Consider the following 13,459-nt stretch of genomic DNA (forward strand, 5'->3'; position numbering starts at 1 on the left):
CTTATAGCCATGGTTTTTTTTTAAAGTAAAAAATAGATGAGATTACTTTTATGTTTTTATTTTATTTTAAAAAATATTTTATTTATTTATTCATAGAGACACAGAGAGAGACAGAGGCGGAAACACAGGCAGAGGGAGAAGCGGGCTCCATGCAGGAGCCCTATGCGGGACTCGATCCCAGGTCTCCAGGACCACGCCCCGGGCTGCAGGCGGCGCTAAACCACTGTGCCACTGGAGCTGCCCGAGATTACTTTTAATATATTTTATTTAACCCATTATATCCAAAATATTATTTCAACATGTGATCAGTACAAAAATTTGTGTAAATGAAATTTACACTTTCTTTTTTGTACTAACTCTTCAGAATCTGGCATTTATTTTATACTTACAGCACATGTCAATTTGGACTAGCCACATTTCAAGTGCTCCATAGCCCTGTAGCTAGTGGCTTGTAAGTTGAAAAGCACATATGTAGAAATTAGCTACTCTGGTTAGGGCAGAAAAACTTGAAGAGCCCCATACAAGCTACAAAACTTGTGTGATGAGAAAAAATGGAAAAAAATGCATTGCAAAATGAGGTCCAGTGTTTGGACTACTAGTACATCTCTTGATCTCTCATAAACTTACGTTGTGATGAATTCTAGGAGGGTGTGGAATCTGTAGAGTTGATTTTTGAGGGGTATCAAGTTCCTATGGTTTTGTGAATGGTAAAAGAGCAATAGGCAAGAGTTGGACAATGGGAGCCAACATTGAGTGACCTCTGGTGGAGTGCCTTGCTCTGGGCTAGGCATTTAAGTGAATTCATTTAATCACCACTGCCACTCAATAATAAGGTAGTGATGATAATTCCTAATGTGTGGATGGAAACTGAAGTCAGGAAGTTAACAGACTCTTCAGATCATGCAGGTGGTAAGTACTAATGAACCACTCTTAATTTCAAAGTTTTGCTCTTTACAACAGAATACAAATTTCTTTATATTTTTTGCAAATCAGATTCTGGTTTTATCTCTATTTTTAACTAGTCATATGACCTTGAAAAATTTCACCCATCAACCCTAGTGTCTATCAAGTTAAGTTGGCCTGGGTCCTAAGAGACTTAACTGATAAGGCAGGTTGGGGTTTGAAAGAAGTACTGTGGCTAGGGAGAAGGGTTTTTCCATAGACAACCAGACTTTTTAAAGGGTCAGGTCTATTTTATTGGTTCCAGTAGCACCAACTGAAGAGGTATAATAATAAGCCCTAACATTTTGGTGTCCTTTATTTTAACAGATAAAATATACTGTTCTAAGTCTTTATGTGTATTAACTGATGTAATCCTCACAGCACTGTGTGAGGAAGGTTCTATTGATATTGATGTCACTTTTTTCTTTAAGATTTTATTTATTCATGAGAGGCAGAGAGAGAGGGATAGGCAGGCCCCCCATGGAGCAGGGAGCCTGTTGCAGGACTCGATCCCATGACCTTGGGATCACAACTTGAGCCAAAGGCAGATGCTCAACCGAGCCACTCAGGTGCCCCTTTGATGTCACTTTTTTTTTTTTTTTACAGATAAGGACATGAGAACCCAGAGAGGGTAAATAGCTTGCCCCTATGTCACAGAGCTGGTAAGAGGTAGAACGGGTATTCAAACATAGGCCTCTAACTCCACACCTGTACTCTTAATTCACTACTTTCATTTAGAGATTAAATCTTGGGTCAGTTAATCACTGAATATTTTATCGTTTTCTGCTTATACACATACTTCCTATTAAAATGTAAAATACTGCTGCTGCTTTAAAGCTGTTAGTCTTACTGATAGATGCACCAAGCCTTTTCATGGAGAAAAGAAGTTACTGATATGTCCCAGCTATCACAAATTAATTTTAGAAGTCCATTTAGATCAAGTAAACTTGACAAATGAATTGCTAAGACTTGAAAAATAACTGTATGCCTTTGTAAGTGCATTATTATACCTCTGTAGGAGAATAGTAGAATAAGTGAGAATTTTATGACTAAAAATTTTGGGTGGCTCATGTTAAATGCTCTCAATTTTACAGATGCAGAGATAAGACCAAGGTTTGAGTAACTTCAAGTATAGCAATTTCTGTTCTAAAGCCATGTTAGTTAGGGACCTTGATGGTAATATGAAGGAAAAACCCACCCGAGGTAGTAAAAAAGGGATTTAGTTTAAGCATAGAAGAATTTCTCTTAGAACCCGGGAACAGGAATAGAGGTGGGCCCTATTAGCAACTGGAAAAATGAGGGTGTTGGGGAGCACTCCCTATCCTCTCATCTTAGCTTTATTCTTTAGCCCATTGGCTTTCTCTGATACTCAGCCTGCGTGGCAGGCAGAAGTTGGTGCCCACAGCTGCTCCTTGACATATTCCAGGTCCAGTCATACATACAGTCAGTGCATGTCTCTTTTATCCCTTTTCTAAATTCTTGACAAGAGAGTGTTCATCTTGATTCATGTTTCCCAACCCATTCTGACCTTATGTGACTAGACAGGATCACGGAGTGGAAGCCTGCCTGGTTGGAGTCCCCCTTAGTGGGCTGGGTGCCCTGAGGAGTACGAGTGCTGTCCTTATGGTTTAAGGGTCTTTTGACTCCCAGTTTCTCCTCTCCGCGCCCCCCCACCCCCCTCTTTGATTCTTTGCCCTGTGATGTTTTTACCATAGTAAGTATCTGGAACCTAGATTGCTTCTATTTATTTATTTATTTATTTATTTATTTACTTACTTACTTACTTCTTTTAGAAAGCATAGTTTCTCCTTTTATTTTTTAATTTTTACTTCTTTTAAAATTCAAGTATAATTAACATACAGTCTTATACTAGTTTCAGATATACAATATAATGATTCAGCAATTTTAGACATTTCTCAGTGCTCATCAAGAGACCTATACTCTTAAAAAAAAAAAAAAAGGGAGACCTGTACTCTTAATCCTCTTTTTTTTTTTTTTTTTTTTACCCATTCCCCCCCACCAACTTTCCCTCTGGCAACCACCAGTTCTTTGCATTTAAGACTCTGTTTTTAAAAAAAAAAAAAGACTCTGTTCTTGTCTTTTTTCCTGTTCATTTGTTTTTTAAAATTCTGCGTATGAGTGAAATCATATTTGTCTTTCTTTGACTTACTTAGCATTATACCCTTTAGGTCCATCCATCTTGTTGCAAATGGCAAGATTGCATTCTTTTTTATGGCTAAGTAATATTCTGTAGTGTGTGTGTGTCACACCACGTGATCTTTATCAATTCATCAATCGCTAGACGCTTGAGTTGCTTCCATATATTGGCTATTGCAGGTTGGTACAGCCACTGTGAGAAGAGTATGGAGGTTCCATAAAAAATTAAAAATAAAATTACCATATGACCCAGTAATTCCACTTCTTGCTATTCACCCAAAGAAAACGAAAACAGGAGTCCAAAAAGGTATATGCACCTCTTTGTTTATTGCAGTATAGTATCTCCTTTTAAAAATTTCCTTTAGATTGAACTTTTTTCAGAAAGGTAAAAGCTGTTTGAGACCTTTTCAGATAGTGATAACTGTTAAATAGGTTTACTTTGTTTTTTAAAAAAATTATTTACTTAATTAATTTGATAGTGCACAAGCTGGGGGAGCAGCACGGAGAGGGAGAAACAGACTTTCCACTGAGCAGGGAGCCCAGTATGGAGCCCAGGACCCTGGGATTGTGACCTGAGCCGAAAGCATACGCTTAATCAATTGAGCCACCCAGGTGTCCTGAGAGGGTTAACTTTGACAGGCAGTGAAATATATGGTATTTTAGGTTATTTTTTTAATCAAAATAACATTAATAAAACACAAAGCAATCTACTCTCAGTATATGAATGCCGATGTCCAATCTTCTATTACTAAATCTTCATTCAATGTGACCAATATCTTGACAAGTCAGAGTGATAATTGGTGTCCATAGTGATCCTGAGAAAGATAATGAAATATCAGATATTTCATCTGTTTTAATTTACTGTTTTTTAATTCCAGTTATTTTGAAAATTGATTATTAGTGTGATGTGTGGATAGTCCTCTATTAACCATAATGTTCGATTATTCAGATACCACACTGTGTGATGTTCCTTTTCTTCCCAGTATGCAGTTGTGTGTATATGCCTCATATCACTTAGAAAATTCAAAGCTCTAATTCTAATTTTACCTCTAAAAATAACACGGGGGAAAGAAAAACCCTAGTAGTTTACTTTAATCTTGAATGTATTAGTAAAGTTGTTCTGCTTACAGTGTCTAAGATATCTTATATCTCTTTTCCAAATGATAAACAGCCCTCTTGTGTTCTGCCTTTCCAAAATGAAAGTATAGCTTTTGGATTAATGGAGTACTAATAAACTTGATAATAATTTCACCTTGTGCATACTTGCTGTTTTAGGTAAGTGAACATATTATGTCGTTTAATCAATAAGACTGAAAGGTAAGTTAGGGACAAACTGGGACAAGAGGCACCTAGAATGCCTCTTGGTAAGATGGGAAATACAGAAGCAAGAACCGATTGGGAGAGAGTAGAATTATGACTATTTTTAGGCATGATGATTTTGAGATCCCAGTCAGTTACCCAGAAGAAATATCTAGTGGACCATTCACCATTTGGACAGAGATGGTCAAGGTATTGGTAAAGGTAAGTATTAGGAGAACCCATGGGTTTTTAAGAAGTCATTTAAGGAGACACAATGTTTAGATGAAAAGAAAGAAGGTCTGAGAGCAGAATTCTGGGGAACAGCAGTGTTCATTCAAGAAAAATGAGCCCAGGGAGGAGATTGAGAAAGAAGTAGCCCAGGAATAGAAAGAAAATCAGGGAAATAGTGTCATGAAACTGAGAAAGTGATGAACCAAGGGAGTAAGTCATGCTGCAGAAGGATTCTGAGAAATAGGGACGAGGATATAATCTTTATTTTTTTATTTTTTTTTAAGATTTTATTTATTTGAGAGTGAGAGTGAGAGAGCACGAACATGAGCAGGGGAGGAGCAGAGGGAGAGGGAGAAGCAGACTCCCATTGAGCAGGAAGCCTGATGCAGGATTCTGGGACTCTGGGATCATGACCTGAGCTGAAGACAGCTTCTTAATTGACTGAGCCACTCAGGCGCCACTCCCCCACCCCCCCGGCCTTTTAAAAAGATTTTTTAAAATGAACTTTCAAAACAATAATACACTTTTGTGGCAGATAGATTAGAAAACACAGTTTAGCAAAAGGGAAAAAATTAGAACTGCTTGATAGTCTACCATCCTGAGATAACCATTTTTAACATTTTGGTATGTTATCCTTTCTGACTTTTTTCTTGCTAATTCACAAAGTTTTGTGGGTTAAGATGACTTTAGACTGAGATAACTGCTGAATCAATGGGTTAATGTGTCAAAAAATTAAACATAGGGTTTCACAGATAACATATTGATGACAAAATAGAAAAACACAGTGATCACCTACTCACAAGAGTGGAGAAATAGTGCTTTTAGCATGTCCATGGAAGCTGCCTTTTCACTGTCATATCGGAGGGCTCTGCCAAACCTAGGGTGCAAAGGGGATTCCCAAAAGGCCCATACTTCCATGCCTAACATAATGCCTGGCACACACGAGGCACTCTTTCAGCAAGTAAAGGAGGCGGGCTTGGTAATAGAGTGGGGAGATTGGGTCTAATACCAGAAAGTCCAAGCTGGAGGACAGAGGTAAAGTTTGGAAGTGATAGGCCAAGTAAAAAGAGAGGTGGAGGTTAAGCCTGAGTGAAAAGTTGACCGTTTAGATTTTAGATGGGCACCGGTTTTCGATTGTGGTGAGATCCAACAGGTATGGGAATAAGGTTTTAAAATGGAGTAAGGAGGGGGGTTGTAGGAGTTGAGGTGGCTAGGGAAATTGGACTTTTCGGGTTTTGCATATGAGTGATCCAACATTGAAGAAGTGGAGAACATGAGCTTCAGCCAGAGTTGTCCGTGAACTTGCAGGAGAGAGTGATTGATCAGGATGTGTGTATTTGATAAGTGACAAGAAGGAATAGAAGATGGATTTTTATCTGAGCAAAAGGGCATGTTTTAGAAAAAGGACAGTAGAAACCTACAAGAAGGCTTAGAAGGTAGGTTTTAATCTGTACAAGAGGGTTTTTTTTGGTATTTAAATCAGACTGTGGAGAAAATTTGGTGACTAGCAGGAGCTGGTAGGGAAGTTTGTTTACACTGAAGCAAGGTTCCACTGGGCACAGAGGAAAGGGTAGGGAGGGAATTTGGGATGGGAGGAGGCCCCTGAGCTGTGCAAGACTGAGAAGAGGATAGATGGCCATTGGCTGACAGGGTGGGAAGGAGGGTGGTTGTGTGAAAAGGAGAAAATTTGCTTCATAAACAGTCTAATAGACTGAATTAGTTTATTCTGCTTAGGAGATCTTAATTATTCTAACTATCTTGGCTTCATTTCTCTGGTATGCAAAAAATATGGTTTCATTCCCTTTAAAAATTATTTGTATTTTAAATATGTAAGCAATGTGTGATCATTGTATTTTAGAATAAGGTTAATGAGGTAAGTAAAAAGGAGAAGGCAAACCTCAATTTCTTGAAATCTTACTACCCAGGGATATCATTTTGGTATATGTTCCTCCAGACTTTTTCGAATCTCAACATACACATGTATATTTTATTTTGGAAAATAGACCCAATAAACTGCAGTTTCCTTCAGTGTTTTTTCACATAACAATACCTAATAGACATCCTTTGTCAGAATAGGTAGATTGCTGCCATTGTTTTTAGTTGTTACAGTAATCCATTAGACAACAGCACTGTATTTATTTAATAATCTGTTGTTGGGCTTTTGAATATTTTCCAGTTTTCTGTTATAAGTAAGGCTAGAAAGAAAAAATCTTGTATGTATAACTTGGCATATTTATCTGATTACTTCCTTTGGGTAAGTTTCTAGGTTTTTTTCAAGGTCAACAGCAATGCTTCTTGGTTTGATTTCTTTTTTGCTGCTTTTTCCTCATAATTCAGCATTTGGCAGAGAAATCTTTTTGTGTTGATAATTTGGGGACATATTGAAATATACTTGGTGAACAGTGTAAAACCAATGGGCTGGGCATATACTGTTTGTTAAGTTAACAATTTACCATTATTTGATAGGTATGTAATAGATTTTTTTCCCCAGGTGAGGAAGCCAAAAAAAGGGAAGCCTTTAGGTTGTCTTCTCCCAGAGGGCTTGTACATTTAAGACTGAGGCAGTGAAATTGAGATAATTACGAAAAATTGTTTAAGCTCCTAAATTAATAATGTCTTCAGAATGCATGGAAATGATTAACACAGTTTTCTTTGATTACCTTTTTTCCAGGTGATTCATGGCAGGGGACGTGGAAGGATTCTGTTCCTCCATCCATGACACCAGTGTCTCTGCTGGGTTCAGAGCACTGTATGAGGAGGGATTGCTTCTTGATGTCACTCTGGTTATTGAAGATCATCAGTTCCAGGCCCATAAAGCACTCTTGGCCACCCAGAGTGATTACTTCAGAATTATGTTTACTGCAGACATGAGGGAGCGAGATCAGGACAAAATTCATTTAAAAGGTCTAACTGCTACTGGTTTCAGCCACGTCCTTCAATTTATGTACTATGGAACTATAGAACTGAGTATGAATACTGTTCATGAGATCCTTCAGGCTGCCATGTATGTTCAACTTATAGAAGTGGTGAAGTTCTGCTGCTCTTTTCTATTAGCGAAAATCTGCTTAGAAAATTGTGCAGAAATTATGAGACTCTTAGATGATTTTGGTGTTAACATCGAGGGAGTCAGGGAGAAGTTGGACGCCTTTCTGCTAGACAACTTTGTACCACTCATGTCCAGGCCTGACTTCCTGTCTTATCTGAGCTTTGAGAAGCTCATGTCTTACTTGGATAATGATCATCTGAGCAGGTTCCCAGAGATAGAGCTGTACGAGGCTGTGCAGTCTTGGCTGCGGCATGATAGAAGACGCTGGAGACATACCGATACCATCATTCAGAACATCAGGTTTTGTTTGATGACTCCATCCAGTGTTTTTGAGAAGGTCAGTGCATTTGAAAGCAGTAGATAGGACTTATTTAGTTAAAGCAGTATGTTTTTAAGGTAAGATTTCTAGGCTTGGTCAGGAGTTAAAAAGAGAATAGTTTATGTACAAGGAGTCTGATTTGTAATAGTTTATGTACAAGCAGTCTGATTTGTTGTAGCTTTTGCATTTAGGTTTAAGAAACACATTTTGTGGGTGAAAGATGAACCAGGTAGGTAGTAGAGTAGTTTTATTTTAAAAGTACTTTTAAAGTTGGAACATAAGTATTTAACTCAAAATATTCCAAGTTTGCTTTAACTTTTCTTTCTTTTCACAGAGTAATTAAATCTGAACTGGGTCAGGCTAGCTCTATTTTTAAAAATTAATTTAAGTAATACATGCTGAAATTAGAATTGAGAGGAGTTTCGTTAGTTTTGAATGATGTGCGTTAATGCAGTTCCGTATTCCTCTAAACTGTAGTGAGTAAACATAAAATTACTCTTGAAAGCCAGTAGGCTCTAGTGGTGATTCTCCCCTACCCTGACCTAGTTGATTTTTTCCCCTACTCGTAAGTAGTTCTATTTTTCTCCTCTTTCACTATGAATACTAACTGAATTTAACCATGAAAACGTTTATGTCTAAAACCATTGTTTTGGCATTTCTAACTAATAGACTATAAATCCTCTGTCTACATCAATGAAACATCCCTGTGCACATTTTACCGTGTAATAGTTCTGCTATCTGAAAAATATCCTTTCTCCAAAACAGCCTTGGCCTTTTTGTATGCAAGCATATTTCATTTTTATATCAGAGTCTCACTTGTGATCCTTTCGTGCTGAAAGGAGAGAAAGCAGTTTCAGTAATTGCTTAACTTAATTGGTTTCTAATCACATGGTTACCTCTGGGGCTCTGTTTACCTCTTGCATCATTTCTTCTTTCTAGAAAGCACACTTAAATCTTTGGTTCGACACCCTTCATGTTAAATAGTTCTTCAGCTTTAGTTACCACACCTGGTGATAAAAAATATAATATTTGCAAAGGGGGAGTTGTTTACACCATTTGAAAAATAACACTCAGCAGTGTGGCATGTTTCCACCCCCCCCCCAAATGCTATGGAATATCATTAACTTATACTTTTAATAGAAAACCCAATTTTACAGGATTTTATCTTTATTCTCAGAATGTACTTGATCTGGCAGAAATTATTGAAATTAAAAAATACATTTCTTAATTACTTTTTGTTGGGTGATAATCGGCTCCGCATCAACTATGTAAATCATTTGTCTGATTTGATTTTTTTCCCTTACTATATGTTTTTATTGCTCTCTTTCCCTGGGGAATCCTGTTTTGTCTTTATACATTAAATGCAAATGCTTTCCTACTACTAAAACAAACAAAAACCCTCCAACTTCAATCTAGATGGAAGTACTGGTGAAATAGGAAATAAAACTTCTCCTTTTGTGGGACAATATGATGGATAATTGTTAGCAGTTGAGCGCAGAGCCTTTTTATATTCTAATTACCAATTCAATGTGGTAGTGACAGTGTCTGAAATGAAAGTTAATACCATTGGATAGTTTTATAAATTATATGAAGCATCACTTGTACCTTCTGATGGATTTTGTTTGCTTATAATAGCAGAGGAGGTGGTTATTAACCATTAGCCAGGTATTGGGTATCTCCTCAGAATAAAAATGTTAAGGCTTCCTTCTTGAGTTAATTTCTTAGAAAAACTTAATAAGGCCCTGGCCACAGAGAAACCATTGTTTTTGATAATATAATGGAAATCTTTTAGTTTTATTTTAGTAATACTGGTAAGATAAATGGTAGTCCGTGATTCTGGTCTTAGCAATGTATGAGAATTAATGCTTATCAAAGGGATCTGTGGCTTCCTATTTTATTTTAATTCCAGTAGAATTAAACATATATTGTTATATTAGTTTTAGGAGGAATGTATGGCATTCTCAATTTTGAGAAACACTATGTTAGGCAGATTTTTGAGAACTGCTCTTCATAGACCAAACTAAAATGGAAAATTGGGTTGAACTATTTTGTACCATACGATTTTGATCTCCCTTGAAAATAGGGCCCATCTATTTTTCCTTTACCTTTGGTATGCTGCAGGTCTCACACAGAACCATTTTAATACCTATTATATATGCATGGTGCCAGAAAGAGCACAGAAATAAAGATATGTTACATCTGGGCTGATCTCTTTAGTAAGAATTTACACAGGGAAAACTACAGGCAGTTTTGATTTGTGTTTTTTTTCCTATTAGCTGAAATTTGAAAAATGGAATATTGATAGGCACTTATTTTTAGCTTTAAATTGTTAAAAATACTTATTAGATTTTCTAAACATAAAAAAATGTCTGAAAGAATAGTGGAATGATCACCCATAAACATATACTATAGGTTACTAGAGTTATCATCTTACCACATTGGCTTTAGCAATGTAAAACCATTTGAAAGAATGTCGTGGATATTATGGTACTTCATCCCTAACTACTTGAGTTAGCAGCTCATTTTCCAAGGGTGAGGAAATTTGACATAACCATAATACCATTGTTGAAATTAACAGTCATTACTTAATGTCATGTGATATCCACTTCATTTTCTAATTTTTCTCACTTGTCCCCCAAGTGTCTTTTTTTTTTAGCTTTTTTTTAAGGATTTAATCAAGGTTCATACCACATATTGAGTTATTATGTCTTTGACTCTAGAACTTTCTCTCCTTTTTCTTGCTTATGATGAGGATGTTCAAGCATACAAAAAGTTGGAAGAGTAGTATAGTGGATAACTGTGTAGCTGTCACCTAGATTCAAGAACTGTTAACATTTTACCATATTTGCTTTATCTAGGTTTTTGCTGAATCTTCAAAAATAAGTTGCAAACATCATAATACTTCCATCCCTAAAAACTTAACATGCCTCTCCTATACAAATAAGGACTCTTTCCTACCCATGTTCAATGCCATTCCATCTAGGTGTAAATTAACAATATCATCTAATAGCTAGTCCATATTTGAATTCTCCCATTTCTCAGAATGCCCTAGAATCCAGTCATTATTTATGCATTACTTTTGGTTATGACTTCTGTCTAATCTTAATCTAAAACAGTTCCCTGCTCTTTTTTTGTGTGTGTGAGAAAGATCAGAACACTGGTTGTCTTAGTGTGTCCCAGATTTATCAGATTATTTCCTTGTGTTGGTGGTAACTTAGTTCCTCTTTTCCTTACGTGTCCTGTTAACAACACCTACTTTTCAGCATTGTGTTTCTTCAGGAACAGTTATAGGAAAATGTTGTAATGCCAAAGACATCTTGGCACTTACCAACTCTGATCAAACTTAGAATTTACCATTTTTTTCATTAGGCTATGTAGCCCAATCCTATGACTAAGATAATCAAGTATTTTATTCACAGTATTGTTAGATTTCTTTTAGATTCTTAAAATTTACCTCCTTACGAAAAAACTGAGAGTCTTTCCATTCAATTTAATGGGATTAAAACTAGCTGAAGTCAAGAATAAGATTACTCATTCTAATAAAAAAAATTAGTGTATATCTATGATTCTAGAGCTGCGCTGTTCAATATGGTTACTGCTTGTGGCTATTGAATACTTGAAATGTGGCAAGTCTGAATTAAGATTTAAAAAATTAGGATGACAAAAAAGGTAAATATCCTCGTTACTCATTTTTATATTGATTATAGTTTGAAATGATATTTTGGGTATACTGGGTTAAATAAAATACATTATTAAAATCAACTTCACCATTTTTACTACTTTAAATGTGGCTACCAGAAAGTATAAAATTAATCATTGGCTCACATTTGTGGCTCTTCATATTTCTGTTGCACAGCGCTGCTCTAGAAGTTCAAGGAGTGAGTTGTTCATTAGAAACTCTGAATATGTGTGCAGTAAACAGCCTTTCTCACATATTAAACCCTTCTCCTGGTTTCTCAGCCATTTGAGATGTTCTCTGCAGTTTAGCGTTAAATGAACTTACCTACCTACCTAACTGTTCCATAGAATGACTGATGAAGTTAACTTGAGTATAGCATCTCTGTCAGAATCCTTAACCCTGGCATCAGGAAAATAAAAAGCAAGTGAACAAAGCTTGGTGAAATAAGCCTGTGGAGACTTTAATTTTTCCTTTGGTAGTTATCAACAGATCTGAGCAGAGGCTTCATAGGGAATGGGGCATTCTGCTTCTCCCCCAAGGAATAGCCCTCCTTCATCGCAGGGACCTGAACCATGCCTTCTAGCTATGCTGAAATGCTTGGGTTTATTCTTCTGCAATATCTTTCCCCATTGTCTTCTACTTTTCTCCCCAGCTGAAAACAGACGATCTTAACTTTTGTACTGAGTACTCTATGTGACCATCACCAAGAGATCAAGACTTCCAGATTTCCTTACCAGAGTTCGTTAGAAGCAGTGAATCTACTTAAGTGAACACCTTATATATGTCACGTTGTGCATTGAGTGCTCTACACATAGGTAGATTCTGTAGGTTATTTCCATTTTATAGATATGAAAATGGGCTCAGAAAGGTTAGGAATCTTCTCCCAGAATAGGTGGCACTGCTCCGAATGGAACGCAGGTCTGCTTGCTTCCCAGTTCAAGGGCTTCCTATCACAGCCACTAGAGCAGGGAGAGACAGGACCCTGAGGGGCAGAAGCTAACACTTACCCTGTGGCCCAGCTTGGGTCATTTTGAAGTTGTTGAATATAGAGTCAGGAAAGTCCCAGTGTGTTTGTGTGAACAAAATAGCCTGAGAAATTTAATGGTACTGAAAAAGGTACAAGGTGTAGGAAAACTTTCATATGTGCAAGCACGATTCTGGGATTTCAATGTGTAATCAAAGAAAGCTGAAAAGAAATTTAAGTATCTCCTTTTAATACTAGCTGTTGAAGAGTTCTCATGATTCCTTTTATCTATAGTGGATTCCCAGTTTTAAATCTAGACTTCATTTTCAGTTTTTACTTCCACACATGTCTTTGGCATGTTTTTTTTTCCTAGCTCTGAGGGTCTTTTTGCATCTGTTAACAGAGATAATGCCTGACATTTGTCACTTTAATTTCAGTGATGTGAAGATTTAAATAGTTTAAACCTTGCTTTCTGTGGTCTTTTGGTTTTTAAAAAACAATTACTGCTTTATTAAAAACATTTTATGAAGTAAATTTGGCAAAATACGTATTATACTTTTTTGTAGCAAAATTGTTAAATTATTCATTAAAATACCCATATGTTGATTCTCTAGTACAGTGACACTTTAATATTTTTGAACCCAGGGAATCTTTAGTATCATAAATATGTATAAGGTAAGAGCATGCCAATGATTCCCTTAGAAATTATATTAATCATAATATCTTCCAATTTTTCAAAAGGGAAGAAACTCTCAGTCCTGTAAAGATTTAAAAAACACATTTGTTCAGCTTATAATTAGGCTTTTACGGTTGATTTTTCAT

The 13,459-nt window shown here is 36.5% G+C and overlaps 1 protein-coding gene across 1 annotated transcript in view; it reads left to right on the forward strand.

The window, feature by feature from the left end:
- The window catches only part of KLHL15 (kelch like family member 15), a 35,645-nt gene that overhangs the window by 7,027 nt on the left and 15,159 nt on the right, over nt 1–13,459 (forward strand). Inside the window, exon 3 of the mRNA XM_077887418.1 lies at nt 7,301–8,012. Coding sequence (XP_077743544.1) covers nt 7,308–8,012 — 705 coding nt within the window. The 5' untranslated portion in view covers nt 7,301–7,307. The remainder of the gene's footprint in view (nt 1–7,300; nt 8,013–13,459) is intronic.

Source organism: Canis aureus, chromosome X (genome assembly GCF_053574225.1).
Source record: "Canis aureus isolate CA01 chromosome X, VMU_Caureus_v.1.0, whole genome shotgun sequence".
NCBI classification, from domain to species: domain Eukaryota; kingdom Metazoa; phylum Chordata; class Mammalia; order Carnivora; family Canidae; genus Canis; species Canis aureus.